The 15,480-nt window shown below is 43.0% G+C and overlaps 1 protein-coding gene across 1 annotated transcript; it reads left to right on the top strand.

Annotated features, from left to right (window-relative positions):
• Positions 1 to 7,708: 7,708 nt before the first annotated feature.
• Positions 7,709 to 15,092, top strand: LOC149320175 (sialidase-3-like). The gene is made up of 2 exons (XM_089508285.1): positions 7,709 to 7,915; positions 12,247 to 15,092. The coding sequence occupies exons 1-2, from the start codon at positions 7,709 to 7,711 to the stop codon at positions 13,222 to 13,224; spliced, it is 1,185 nt and encodes a 394-aa protein (XP_089364411.1). The 3' UTR covers positions 13,225 to 15,092.
• Positions 15,093 to 15,480: the final 388 nt, after the last annotated feature.

Below are 15,480 nucleotides of genomic sequence, written 5' to 3'. Positions count from 1 at the left end.
GCAGCTTTCCCAAGCCAAATGTTGCAGCAGCAGCAGCCTCGCTTGCCATTGCAAAGTGCTGCAGAGAAGGAGGAGAGGAAGCGTTCAACAGGAGCAGCTCCTCTCTGCCAGTTTTTCCTTTTGCTTCCCTGTTTCTCTCTTTGGAGTGGGTTGCCCCATTGGAGGGGACCCCAGACATCTCCACCAAATCCTCCTTTCCCCTCCCTCTTTCATTTATTTGGAGCGGATCCTTCCCTTCTTTTCTCCTGAAGAGCCCCATGCCAAGGTAAGTGAGGAGGATGCAAACCCAATGGGGAAAATGTAATTCCTTTTCCAATGGGGGATCAGGGATGGTCTTAGGATGCTGCATCTCTTCACAGTGGGGACCCCAATGTGTGTTATGTGTAGAAAATTCTTCCCCCCTATTTATTAAAGGGATATGGGAATGGATTTTCTGCACATACACACATTGGGGTCCCCACTGTGAAGAGATGCAGCATCCTAAGACTATCCTTTTCTAATAAAAGGTCTGATCCCCTCCTGGAAAAGGTAAAGAGGTATGTCTCTCCTTTCCCTCCATCTTACTGCCTTTGTAGCTTCAGGTGTCCAACAGAACTCCCCTCAAAACCTCCATCTCAGCCCCAGAAGAGAGGAATGTTCCCCTAACCCATAAATGGAAGGAAATCCCCCCCCCCCCCCAGTTTTCCTATTTCATCAATGCACTGAGTCAGATTAAGCCCAAGAATCTTGGTCAGAGATTAGAGGGAGAAAGGAAGTCTTCAGGTATGTCTTTCTGCTGCTTTAGTTGCTACTCATCATCATCACCATTATCATCATATTGGTTTTATAGTTTCCTGTTACTGAGGCTCGGTGGACCATCTGTCCAGAAATCTAGGAATCAGAGAGGACCCATCCAATACTGTGTCATGTTTCAAATACAGGCTGAGTCTCCCTTATCCAGAATCGCGAAATCTGAAATATATTATTATTATTATTATTATTATTATTATCAGAGAACACTGGAAAGTTTGCACAGTGCTTTACCTAGTAAGGGCCAAATAAAATAAGAAAATACAAATTACAAATAAAAAACTGCCAAGCGGCGTACAATCTAAAACAACAACATTGCATGATTAAAATATCTCTAAAATAATACTAACTAGCATACAATAAAGACAGAGTATTATTGGAAATGTTATTGGAGTTAGCAGATATATATATATATATATATATATATATATATATGGTTCTGCTCAAGTCCCATTAAATACAATGGCAGACTAAAATGGCATCACTTATATAAAATGGCAAAGTTAAGATTTGCCTTTTGGAATTTTTCACATTTTTTGAATATATTTTTTAATATTATCAAGCCATGGATGGTTGAATCTATAGACAAAGAGTTGATGGATATGGAGGAATGACTGGATATTCCAGTTCCCAAGGAAGGAGACTGCAGGGATTGCAGTAACTTCACAACCATTGCATTCCTCTCCCATGCAAGCAAAATAATGCTCAAAATTCTACAAAAAAGACTTTTACCAGATAGAGAGCAAGAAACGACAGAGGTCCAAGGTGAGTTCAGAAAAGGAAGAGGCACTAGGAATCATATTGCATGCATACACTGGATAATGGAGTGCCTCAAAGAATTTCAGAAGAAAATACAGCCTGTGCTTTATAGACAGTAGCAAAGCCTTTGAGTGTGTAGATTATGATAAACTATGGATCGCTCTAAAAGAAATGGATGTGCCACAACATTTGGTTTTCCTGAGGCATACTCTGTTTGGGACTAGAGGCTACTATAAGGGCAGAATATGAAAAATGGGAACAGTTTCCAGTTGGGAAAGAGGTCATGCAAGGATAGTGAGCTGCTGGGGCATTTAAAACTCATGTCCATGTTTAAAACTCATCTGGGTGGTTTGGCTCTGGTTTGCAGTTTCCCATAAATATACAGCTGGGAATAAGGACCCTCCTTCAGCCTTGCCAAGAGACTTTAGCCTCCCAGTCTAAAAATATATATTTCCAGTGGGTATCCACTGAGATTTGGTTACCAAAATCTTTGGATACTCATTAAATACAATGGCATAGTAAAATGGTATAAAACTGTATACATTTGTATAAAATGGCAAAATCAAGGTTTGCTCTTTGGAAATTATATATATATTTAAACTTTTTCTGGCTGTGGATGCTTGAATCTGTGGATTTAAAAATCTGTGGATATGACGGGCTGACTGTGCTATATATTCATTTGTTTATAAAATCTATCTTTCTGTCACACAAATATGGGAATTTATGCAATTGCATAAAATGGATAACAGTTGATCCTCCTCATCATGGATTTTTTTTTATCCACAGATTCAAACATCCACAGCTTGAAACTATTTTTAAAAAATACAAATTCCAAAAAGCAAACCTTGTTTTTGCCATTTTAGATAAGGGACCCCATTTTGCTCTGCGATTGTATATAAAGGGACTTGAATATCCACAAATTTTGGTATCCATGGGGGTCCTGGAACCAAGCCCCAGCGGATAAGAAGGACCCACTGTATTTTAATCCCCTCCCCGGCTATAGTCTTCAAAACAGCTACACTTTGGAGCTTTGCAGTGCTAGAAAGTCTGCAGTTTGCAGAGCTGTTGAAGCAGAACTACACCACCCTCCATCCCTTCCATCCCTAGAACACAGTTCCCTTTCATAACCCCATAGAGTATCCTTTGAATAGATCCTTCCCTGCCAGCTCTGCTCTGGTCTGCAACAGCCTCGCTTTCATGCTTTTGCTAGCTTTCATGTTAGGAAAGCATGGGGAGGGGGCTCTTCCCTTTGCTGCATGCCACCATCCCCCCCCCCCCTTGGAGCACCAACTGCGTCAAATTGCAGCTGCAGTCCAAGAAAGGAGGAGCCCAGTTTCCCAGTTCCCTGGTGCCCTGTACAACCTGCTAGTCCACCTTCAGATTTTATGAAAAGAGGTGCAGTCCACCTACACAGCCATATCCTCGTACCCCATACAACCTGCTAGTCTATCTTCAAATATCATGGGAAAGAGGTGCAGTCCACCTACACACCCATGATATCAGATCTGGCACCGCCTCTTCAAATTGTCTGTGGACTAGTTCTTTTATTTCAGAGAGTCATAGGTTTATCACATGGGGGACAATTGGAAGTATAAACCTTGATTAACCTGTGATAGTCCCACAATTGTGCCAATAGTTTGCACACGGCGTTGTGTTCAAAGCGCTATTATCTCATGAATAACCTGTGATAATCCCACAATTGCGCTAATGGTTCTCACACGGCATTGTGTTCAAAGCGCTATTCAATAGCAAACTGGAAATGGACATTTCTGGTTTTGAATAACAGGGTTATTTTAAAAAAAATATTCAGAAAGAAAGCAGCTTTAGTCTATTTAAAAAAATTATTAAAGGAGGAGTCTCACGGGATCTTTAGGATGAACTAATCCCTTTCAGGGTAAACTCTATTTTTAATGTTAAATGGTACAGAGAGGCCTGTCGATCTATTTCAAAGGCAAATTGCTGCTCTCCAAGAGGCAATTTACTTTGGGAAAAGGACAGAAAGGGGGGACCCTGGATGAGTTGGATGCTACCCAAATAGCCGCAGGGAGCAAATGTTGCCCCGCTGTGCCCTAAAACAAGAAGCAGGAGGACACAAAGGTAGTTTGCAGGCTAGAGGCTGAACTATACTTGAGTAAGCTGCTTTTTCCGTACTTGGTAGTTGAGGCTTGCCAAACAGCTGACGGCTTATTCATCTATGGTAAATAGGAATTCTTTCCAGGTGACCAAACTAGGAAGCATTGATAAGCCAGAAGAGTTAGCTCTTTGCATTTTTAATGTTCTGTTGAGGAAGTGAAATACCTGTGACTAACACAAAAATGGGTCGGCAGGTAGTTTTGTAGAAACTGCCCTGTAAAATGGAACTTGCTTGGTCACCAACTGCAGGTCATAAACATTTTTAGGTAAGTAGTCACTGGACAAAAACTGGTATTTATTGGGAGCAGATACTCTAATTCATTGGTAGAGCACATGCTTGCATGCAGAAGGTTACAGGTTCATATCTCAGTATAGCCATTTAAAAGATTCCTAGAAAGGATATGATGTGAAAGGTCTTTACTTGTGACCCTGGAGAGGCACTGCTTCTTATGTTACTCATTTTGGTTGCCAATAACTAACAGAGGTTTTTGTAGTACAGAACCATATATATATATATATATATATATATATATATGAACATTAAGAAAACAAAAACAATAATGACTGCATCTGAATTCCATAACTTTAAAGTGGATTATGAAGACACCGAAATGCTGTCATTGATTTTCCATACTTTGGCTCAGCCATTAATCAGAATGGAGACTGCAGTCAATAAATCAGAAGAAGACGTGGACTTGGAGCTATGAAGGAACTAGAAAAAAACCCTGAAGTGTAAAGATATATAATTGAATACCAAGGTCAGGATTGTCCATGCCATTGTATTTTTGATTTCGGTATATAGTTGTAAAAGTTGAGCAGTGAAGAAAGCTGATAGGAAGAGAATCAACTCATTCGAAATGTGGTGTTAGAAGAGAGTCCTGCAGATATTGTGGACTGCCAAAAAGCCCCCAAATAATTGGGTCCAAAAGGAAAGCAAGCAAGATGACTAAGGCGAGACTGGCGTACTTTGGCCATATCATGAAAAGACAGGACTTCCTAGAAAAGAGAATAATGCTTGATAAGGTAGAAGGCGATAGGAAAAGGGGAAGACTCCATCGTAGATGGTGGACTCAGCCAAGGAAGCCACAGGTCTTCAAGGCCTAGGTCTTCAAGACGTGAGCAGGGCTGTTGTTGACAGGGAGACTTGTTGGGTCAAGGTACTTTGGACACCTCATAGCAATGCATGATTCATTAGACAGGACAGTGATGCTTGGCAAGATGGAAGGTCGAAGAAAAAGAGGAAGACCCCATGACAGGTGGGTTTACTTCATCATGGTTGCCCTGAGCTTGCAAGACCTAAGCAGAGCTGTTAAGATCAGAGTCTCTTAGAGTTTGGCCATTCATAGGGTCACCATAAGTCATGGATTTGCAAGAACTAAGCGGTGTTATGGAGGATAGAGGGGCTTGGAGGTGTCTCAACCACAGCGTTGAGGTCAACTTGAGGGATGTGAAACCAAGATTTCCTCCATTCCTTCTGGCTGGAAAATGATAGAAAAGTGATAGGGTTTAGCATTGAGCCCTCATGGCAGACCAATATCCTGACTGCTGGTACGCTACACAACAGTATTGTACAAGAGGTTGAATAGCTTCAGAAGTGGAGATATTTTGGAATGAAAGGAGATATTGGACATGTGCTTTTGCATCAGGAGGTCTCAGGTTCAGAAATGAGCACCTGCTTAAAGTGCTCACAATCTGGGACAATTCTGTGCCAGTGGCATCACTAGGTTTGGCATCACCCAAAGTGGTCACTCATGGTGTTACCCCTCCTACTGACCTCCTCCCATACCCCACCATGCAGACTCCTTAGTAATGTTTTTTGTCCTAACATTACTCATAAATCGCAATTCCCGTATATCCCTGAATGTAATGGCATTGTGACATAAACAACTAGCAAAATTAAAATTATACCTTTAAATTACAATACCATAGTAATACAGTGCACCAGCACCATACGCGGGTTTAATGTTACGCGCAAGGCAACTTGCAGCAGGCACAATGGCACGCATGTGAGCACACCCCCATTGTTTTCAATGGGGCTGAAGTATACACTTAAGCATAGGGAATTCCCGTGTAGGGAAAGGGCTCACTGTACATACCTTTAAATTACAATATTTTACCTTTATAGTCTTGAGAGTTTTTCGGGTTACGTGGCCGTGTTCTGGAACAATTTATCCCTGACAGTTTGCCAGCCGCTGTGGCTGGCATCTTCAGTGATGAATTGAAACACCTAGACTGGGCTCTACAGGCGAATGGTTACTCCAGCTCAGATATCAGAAGGGTTGCCAGACCCAGAAAGAGCCACAAGAGTGAAGACAAGCAGTCACTCAAAGGGAAGGTATTTTTACCATATATCAAAAGAGTCACAGACAGAATAGGGAAACTGATGAGGAAACACAACTTCCAAATGGTTTACAAACCAACCAAGAAAATCTAGCAAATGCTGCACTCAGCGAAGGACAGGAGAGTCCTCCTCACGGCCGCAGGAGTTTACACATATGGTGCAGCTGTGGATAAGTCCACATAGGGACCACCAAACGCTATGTTCAATCACGAATCAAGGAACGCGAGAGACACTGCAGTCAGAAAAATCAGCAGTAGCAGAGTCATAGTCCAATTGCAATTTTTACCTGTACACCGCTATGATCAACACGGAATAGCGGTTTATAAATAAAACTATTATTATTATTATTATGGCTCAAACCACTACTACACCACCTTGGTTCTGATATTTCCATACTGGTGTCTTATACTGGCTTTCCATTTTCTCCCAATTTGCCTTATCATCCACATGCGTCCCAGATTACTACATTGCTGCAAACTGAGTTCAAAATGCAAAAGTTGTGTTCACCCCATTAACTCAGCAGGAGGAAGAGGAGAGGAGTGGAATCTCACCCTTCCCAGCTGACTCAGGCAAAAGCAAACAGCTGCAGCTTCTCCTACCTTGTGTGTTTTCCTTCATTAATAACATTTGCCATCTTCACCACACAATGTTGCTTGGCTGCATGTGTCCCAGATGTCACATGAGAAATGTTGGAGGATATAGTGTGATTTTTGGCTGAAGATGAAGAAGCTGGACAGTGTGGCTCAGTACAAGTCCAGAAAGAGCACAAATTAGCCCTCACACTCACCACATTTGCCATATTTACACAGTGCCAATCTATCAGAGCCATATTATATTACTCAGTAACTATTCCCATAAATAGTTTTTTGTGGGTTTTTTGGGCTATGTGGCCATGTTCTAGAAGAGTTTCTTCCTGATATTTCGCCAGCATCTGTCAAGATTCTTTGAAGATGCCAGCCACAGATGCTGGCGAAATGTCAGGAAGAAACTCTTCTAGAACATGGCCACATAGCCTGAAAAACCCACAAAAAACTATGGATGCCGGCCATGAAAGCCTTCGACTTCACATATTCCCATAAAAAAACACACACACATATACCCACAAACAAAAGGACCCACTGGGGTGTAATGAGAATGCAAACAGAATGAATAAAACCTTATTACAAGTATTATTATTATTATTATTATTTCATTTCTTTATATTCCGCCTTCCTCCCAGTGGCTAACAAAATTTAAAAAGAGATATGCAGTATTAAAAAATGCAAAGTTTCAAAAGACAATTAATATTATTGACTGATATTATTGATTGATATTATTAATCTGTGAGACTGTGGGCTCACCAGAGTACAAGTACTGTGATGCTGTAATGTTATGTGATATTACTTTGAGTTAATATTGACTTTCATGGTATTTGTAGGGTTGTTTTTGACTTAATAATGCTATATTATATACTAAGACTAAATACTAAATAATTCTCAAATAGTATGAATGTTGATATAGTTAGCTTGAATTTTATGATTACTGGGTAAATAGGTACATCTTAACTTTATATGTTTAGGGTTAATTTATTAGTAACTATTCCCATTCAGTTGTATGGTGGCTAGATATTTATTCCTGCATTGCATCACTGGATCCTCTTTGTGTTTTGTTTTGTCCTTCTAGAATATTCTTGCTCTCCTAGAAAACATGGCGGAGCGTCCAGTTGGCTTTGGGAAGGTGGTTCTTTTCCATCAAGGAGCACCGGAGGGAATTACCTACCGCATCCCAGCATTGCTGTACCTGCCATTTGAATCTGCTTTCCTGGCCTTTGCAGAAGAGCGTTCATCACCCAGAGATGAAGATGCCAGGTTTTTAGTGATGCGTCGAGGGCAAAAGGAAGGAGTATCTGTCCAGGTAACATCGGAGAGTCCTGTTCTTCCTTTTAGTTTTGTTTTATTCGGCCTTCCTGCATTTCAAGCAGGAACGTTCTTATGCTAAAGCACTGGTCCCGAAACGTTGGTCCTCCAGATGTTTTGCACTTCAGTTCCCAGGATTCACAGCCAGGAGTTCTGGGAGCTGTGGTCCAAAATATCTGGATGACCAAAGTTTGGGAACCATGGTGTCTGCTCAAAGTAAACAAGACATCAGGGTGGATTCAGAGCTTGGAAAAATTGTTTTAGCTTCCAAAAGGTTGGATTGTGTGGGTTGCAGGAGAAAGATTAGGGAATCCCTAGCTGCAGATCTCAAAGCACAGAGTGGTTTGTAAGAGACAATACAGTCCTTCAAATAACCTGGACCTGAGCCATATAGGGCTTTCTAGTTGAAACCCAGAACTTTCAATTGTGTCTGGAAATGAACTGATAACCAGTGAACCTGTTGCAACAAGGGAGTTGTGTGTTCGCTGGAATCATCCCCAGTTAGCAATCTGGCTGCAGCTCTTTGCACCAGTTAAAGTTTCCTAACATTTTTCAAAGGCAGCCCCACGTTGAGTGTGTTACAGTAATCCAGCCGGGACGTAACTAAGGAGTTTATCACACGGGGGAATTCCCGTGCAAAAACAACATGTAAAAGCTGGAAAAAATCAGCAAAAGCAGATTGATTTTCACACACGTCGTTGCTATAGTGTTAACCTGAATGGAAAGTAGACAAAAGCCACTCCTTTTTTACTTTCAGGATTTTCTGAAAGTGAAAAGGAGCAGTTTTTGTCTGCTTTCCGTCTACTTTCCATTCGGGTTAGCACCACTTTAACAGCAACGTTGTGTGAAAATCAACCCCCTTTTGTGATTTGACCCCCCCCCCCCCCGTTTTTGCATGCAATTTCCCCCATGTGATAAACCCCTTAGACATGTGTCACTGTGGCTAGATCAGATGTCTCAAAGAAAAAGCACAGGTGGTGCACAAGCTTTAACTGGGCAAATATTCTCTTGGCTACCACTGAAACCTGAGTTTCCAGACTCAGAGTTGAATCCAGGAGCACAACCAACCTCCAAACCTGTGTTTACAAATCTGCATCTTCACAGGTACTGGAACCCCATCCAGCACAGGCTGAATCCCTATTTCCTAATCTGCCTTTTGATGGACCAGGAGCACCTCCATCTTGTCTGGATTAAGCTTCATTTTGTTTGTCCTTATCCAGTCCATTACTGATGCCAGGCACTGGTTTACAGCCAGGGTAGCCTCCTTGGATTGAGGTGGAAAGAACTAGTACAGTTCAGTGTCAGCTGCATATAGGTGGCACCGCATCCAAAACTCCAGACAACCTCTTCCAGTGGTTTCATGTATATGTTAAATGGCCACTGGCCAAGGGGTTGAACAGGAATCCCCCAGCATCACTGTCCGAGTTTGCTCTTCCAGGAAGAAATGGAGCCACTGTAAAACAATGCCCCCAAGTCCCATCCCAGCAAGGCAACCCAGAAGGATACCATAGTCATTGGTATCAAAAGATGCCAAGAGGTCCAGCAGAACCAACAGGGATATACTCCCTATATCTAGCTTCCAGCATAGGTCATCCACAAGGCAACCAAAGCCACCTCTGTCCCATAACCAGATTGTATTAGATCTAGCTAATCCTTCTCATCCAGAAACCCCTGTAGCTTGGAGGCCACTACATGCTCCAGAACCTTGCCAGAATGGTTGGATTCAAGGATAGCTTCTTTAGTAATGGTTTTAGAACAACCTCCTTCAGGCAAGCTGGAATTCTGCCTTTTTTAGGTGAGGCATTAACTATTGCCCATTAACCTGGTTTAGACCAGGCATTAACCATTCCCTCTACCCACTCAGCCAGTCTGCCTCTAGCTTTGTTTTAATAAGCCAGGAAGGGCAAGGATCTGACCTACATATGGTGGCTCTCACCTCTCCAAGAATCCCGTCCACATCCCCGGGTTGCACAAACTGAAAAGTTTCCATTGTCACTAGACAACCAGCAGCCAAAGTTACATCCACTGGATCTGTATTAATTATAGCATCCATGTCAGAGTGGATTTGAGCAATTTTATTTGCAAAGTGCCAGACAAATTGTTCGCAGCGGGATGTCGAGTGGTGTGGTGTTTCCTCTCTTGGCCTGGCCATAAAAGATTCCTGACCACTTGAAACATGGATCTAAAATAAAGAAAAACACCTTGCACTGAAACATTGGGAAGGACTTTCTGATGGTAAGAGCTGTTTAACAAAAGAACAGACTGTCTTGGCAGGTTCATAGAATCACAGAATCATAGAATCGTAGAGTTGGAAGAGACCACAGTTTGACAGTCTTTCCTTTGGTTTTTAAACAGAGGATGGATACTATATTATCAAGAATGCTTGAGGCAGAGGGCTGGACTAGATCAGTGATTCCCAAACTTTGCTCCTCCAGATGTTTTGGACTTCAGTTCCTAGGATTTCTCACTGCTGGCCGTGATGGTGAGGGCTTCTGGGAAATGAAGTCCAAAACACCAGGAGGACCAAAGTTTGGAAACCACTGGATTACATGATGTGTGTGGTGCCTTCCGATTTTATAGTCCTGTGAGTCTCCCTGTCAGATGTGGGATTATTATTATTATTATTATTATTTCCAATGACTATTCCAATATATGTTATGTCAGGGTTAGGGGTATGGCCAGGTTTTCTGTTAATTTCTTGTATTTCTTGATCCCAATAAGAATTCCAGTGTGCCTTTCAGATGACAGGCAATGCATGCACAAGTAAAACATGTCATTTATGCTTCTCTGCATCTTGAAAGATTCACCCAAAATGGTACACAACATTAGCTAGGACTTTTTTAAAAATTGTAACAACTTAAAAATGTTCTGGATTTTGAGTCCCTTTTCTGTGTGTGTGTGTGTGTGTGTGTATGCGCGCAAACGTGCAAAGATACACAACTGAGCACAAAAGTTAGAATCATACAAGCCGCTGTATTCCCTATTACCATATATGGATGTGAGAGCTGGACAGTTAAGAGAGAGGATGGGAAGAAAATCAGTTCATTGGATATGTGGTGCTGGAGAAGAGCGGTGAGGTTGCCATGCTCAGGAAAAAAGATTCCACCTCAACATTCAGAGGAACTTCCTGACAGTAAGGGCTGTTTGACAGTGGAACACACTCCCTTGGATTGTCTCCTTCCTTGGAGGTTTTTAAATAGAGGCTGGATGGACATCTGTCAGGGATGCTTTGATTGAGAGTCCCTGTATGGCAGAATGGGGTTGGATTGGATGGCCCTTCTGCAGCCCTCCCAGAGTTTTTTAAAAAAATTCAAACACTGAAGCTCCACCCGCTCAGCAACAAGCACACTTTCTCTAGAGTTTTAAAAAAATTCCAAGTCACCACTCAAAATGGCCGCCCAGCTACTTCTCTCCTCCTCCTCTCTGTAGCAGGAACTTCTCTGGGAAGGCTCTGGGGGGAGTTATATAGAGCTAGTCTGCTAACTCCGCCCCCAGTGACTCACAGATGTGACTCACAGAAGCCCCACCCCTCAGCAACAAGCACACTCTTTTAAAAAAAATTCAAACACTCATCATTCAAAATGGCCACCTAGCTACTTCTCCTCTTCTCCTCTCTGTGGCAGGAACTGAGTTCTAGGAATCTCTAGGTCCCCCAGCATGACTTCTGGTGGTCATTGACTTCTGGTTAAAAGTTGTGGTGGAGGACCTATAGATTCATAGAGAGGTGTTATCTTAAGTAAAAAAAGAGTATTGGTTTTATATTTGCAGATTTTCCACATTCATGGGGGTCCTGTGCCTCTAAGTCCAGCAAATATACAGGGCCCACTGTATAGTTTTTAAATTTATAATGTTTTATTGTTTTCATGCATTTTAATATTTTAACTATTTTAATATATTATGGTCACCCCTCTGTTGTTGCGGACTTGAGATTCGCAGTCTTCATTATTCACAGTGGGGTGACCTCCGTTAATTTCAGTGGTGCGCACCCCCGCGACGCATGCCCTGCACACGCTCACAGGCATGTACCCCATTCAAGCCTATGGGGCTTTAATATCTGTGATTCTCCATTTCCGTGGATGGGTCTGGAACGGATCCCCCACGAAAATGGAGGGCTGACTGTATGTTCTGTATTTTTATATAACCTTTTGTAGTGTTTTTCACCTGTAAAATGTTGTTAGCTGCCTTGAGTCGCATTATTGGGAGAAAGGTGATATATAAATGAATAAAATAAGAATAGCAACTTGTGATGCTGTGTGTTGGTGTGTGCAGAGTAGATATGTCTACAAAGAGACAAGCCTATCAGTTAACCATGCAATCCTTTTCTTCTAGTGGGGTCCGCAGGAATCTCTGACAATAGCCACATTGCCTGGACACCGCACCATGAACCCTTGTCCACTGTACGAGAGGAACAGTCGCACCATTTTCCTGTTCTTTATCTGCGTCCAGACCGAAGTTACGGAGTATCAACAGATCAGTAAAGGGAAAAACGCTGCCAGGTTGTGTTATGTCTCAAGCCAAGATGGTGGCCGGACATGGAGCCAAACCACTGACCTGACCGAGAAGGCCATCACGGGTAACTTGAGAAAATGGGCCACCTTCGCCGTTGGACCTGGCCATGGCATCCAGTTGAGCTCCGGGCGGCTGGTGGTTCCGGCTTATACCTACTATATCCACAAGCGTTGTTTTGGGTATCCGCTCAACTGTTGGACGAAACCACATTCTTTCATCTTCTACAGCGACGACGGCGGACGGAATTGGACCCAGGGCCGGCTTCTCAAGGCCTTTCGGACATCCGAGTGCCAGGTTGCCGAACTGACCAGCCAGGATAATAGTCCGGTGTTATACTGTAACTCCCGCAGCCCTGACAAGTACCGAGCTGAAGCCTTCAGCACAGATGATGGAGAACTCTTTGATGAATCCTTTCTCTCCAAAGAGTTATGTGAGCCTCCAAATGGCTGCCAGGGCAGTGTGGTGAGTTTTTCGCCGACGGTGGAGCCCGGTGTCCGTTCCTCCTCAGCCTCCTACAAGAAGAAGAAGCCATGGCTGATGTTCTCCCACCCCACAAGCAGCCACAGACGTGTGGACCTGGGCATCTACTTGAATACGTCTCCCTTGGAGAAGGGCTCCTGGAAAGCTCCTTGGGTGCTGAACGAAGGGCCCAGCGGATATTCAGACCTGGCTGTGTGTATGGAAGGGAAGTCCCTGCTATTTGGTTGCTTGTTTGAATGTGGGGCAGCCCATTCCTATGAAGAAATTGCCTTCCAGCTCTTCACCGAGGCTGAGCTCCTGCGGGGAGGCCGGGTTTGAGCTGCATCTCCCCCAGAGTTGCAGCCTCCCCCAAATTAAGCACAAGGATATTTAGCACCCAGTTTTTGCAAAGGAAGGGAATGCTCATTTTCCTCTTCACAGCATATTGGTCAAGTCACCAGTTTGATTTGATGTACAGACTGGTGGAAAGCGCCAGCCTGTGAGTGGAGCCACGGTGCAGCGTCTGCATGCTGGATGCCGTGACCCTGCCACCAGGACGCCATTTTGGCAGGCACAAGTCCACACGGCACATGCCATGATGAAGCACCTCTGGTGCTGCATCCAAACTGTGTAGTACCAAAGGGGCATCACTGCATCACGTGGTGGTGGCTATGGTACCACTTCAATCCGGCCATTACAGGGGTGGTCTGTATAGCCACACGGAGATATTACAACAAAGATGGGGAAAATATTTTGGTCCAGAAATTTGACTTCTATCTTGCTGGCCAATGTTGATGGCGGCCAAAGTGGAAGAGACTATCCCTTTCTTTCATATACCCAGTCCCTCACAGTCTCATTTATACACCAGCATTCATGCACACTCTCTTTATCACATGCACACAGACTCTTTTTCTCACTCTCTCTCACAAATAGGGGTGTCTGAGTAAAAACTGGGGATAGGGTTGCCATTTGCCCTGGAAAATCCCTGGCTGAAGGGACTAAAAATGTCCGAACTGCTGGGCCAGTTTGAAGCAGTAAATCCCGGATTCCTCCTTAGTCACAAGGCCATGGGTCTGGAGAGAGCGCCTGTCCCTTTAGTGCTTGTGTAGAAAAGAGCATTTCAGCAGTGTCGCTTTCTATCTGGTTGTGTGACAACCAACCCCTGCTGAAGTTCCCCTTTTCTTCACTACCATTCCAGGTACAGGAGCCCTCTCCAGTTTTAAGTCTGGCAAATCTGTAATACACACATCCACACAAGACTTCTTGTGCACACATTCTTCCCCCCACAGACCTACTGTCTCCCCTTAACACACATACCCCACACTACACACTGCACACTTGTTTTCTCTCTCCTCTCTCTATCACACACACATTTTCTCTTTCACACACACTGTTTCCCATCCTCAGTCTTTCCTTTTCTCTCTCTCAGGAGTTTATCACACGAAGGAGTTTATCCCATGAACATCCTGAACAAAATTGCATAATTACACAAAACGATTTCACACAACATTGCACAAAGCCCGCCATTAAAGTGGTCACAAAGAAGCATTAATGCACATCTTTTTACTTTCCAGTGACAATGCATTTCCAATATCGCTTTATGAATGAACAAATTAATGAATGCATATTTATTACGGCGCACAGTCAGCACAGAATATCACTTTATTTGCTTAACTGCATGTGATAACTTGCCATTTTCACTTTATGTGTGAGATGCTTTAAATGCGCTTTAATGTCTCATTAATGCCATACTTAGCCCCAGTGTGATAAACTCCTCAGTCTTTCCTTTTTATCTCTCTCTTACATGCACACACACAATTTTCTCTTTCACACACTGTTCCCCAGTCTTCTGTCTCTCTCACACACACACTCACGTTTTCTTTCTCACTCACTATTCCCTATGCACAGTCTTCCCTTCTCTCTCTCTCTCTCTCACACACACACACACAAACTTTTCCTTTCACACACACTGTTCCCCCATGCAGTCTTTCCTTCTCTCTTTCACAACCACTCACACACACATACACACACACACACGCACACACACATTTTTTTCACACAGGTCCCTATATTCAGTCTCTCTCTCTCTCTCTCTCTCTCACACACACGCACACGCGCGCGCACACACACACACACACACTTATTCAGGGTCTATAAGATTTGGGTTCAGCTGGTACATCGCTATGGGGTCCGGAGCTGAAAGATCTTTTAGCAGATTCAAATACTTCAGCGCTGTAGGCCTTAAAGGGTTTTCGATAATAATACCTAAATATATATCATCATCAAAAACTTTGAAAGGTCTGCCGTGTCTCAGAACTGATTTGTTGTTGGTTTTGAGAGTGTTGTTAGACAAAAAAAAAAAGCCAGAAAAGCTCATTTCATTAACAGGTATTTATCACACAGGGCTTTTTGCAGCTCAGATCCGGAGTGACTCCTGGTTCAGCAATGCGAATTCACATCGTTGAATGAGATGAAATAAGCAAATAAGTTAAAAATCAAAGGTCTGAGAAAATTAACGAATCTGAATTTATACTGAAATGGCTGAGAAAATGGGTCAGTAACAAAAGTAAAAAAGATTTAAGTATAAATTCAGAT

The sequence above is a fragment of the Sceloporus occidentalis genome, unplaced genomic scaffold, assembly GCF_023333645.1.
Source record: "Sceloporus occidentalis isolate IW3139 unplaced genomic scaffold, rSceOcc1.0.p SCAF_2, whole genome shotgun sequence".
In the NCBI taxonomy this organism is placed as follows: Eukaryota; Metazoa; Chordata; class Lepidosauria; order Squamata; family Phrynosomatidae; genus Sceloporus; species Sceloporus occidentalis.
The sequence above is the reverse complement of the archived record's forward strand: the minus strand, read 5'-3'. Positions and strand labels throughout refer to the sequence as shown.

What these genes read in the sequence shown, in the direction of transcription:
- LOC149320175 (XM_089508285.1), top strand. Translation starts at nt 7,709, where the DNA reads ATGGCGGAGCGTCCAGTTGGCTTTGGGAAGGTGGTTCTTTTCCATCAA. An exon ending in AGGAAGGAGTATCTGTCCAG is followed by an intron (nt 7,916 to 12,246) that starts GTAACATCGGAG and finishes CTTTTCTTCTAG; the next exon opens with TGGGGTCCGCAGGAATCTCT.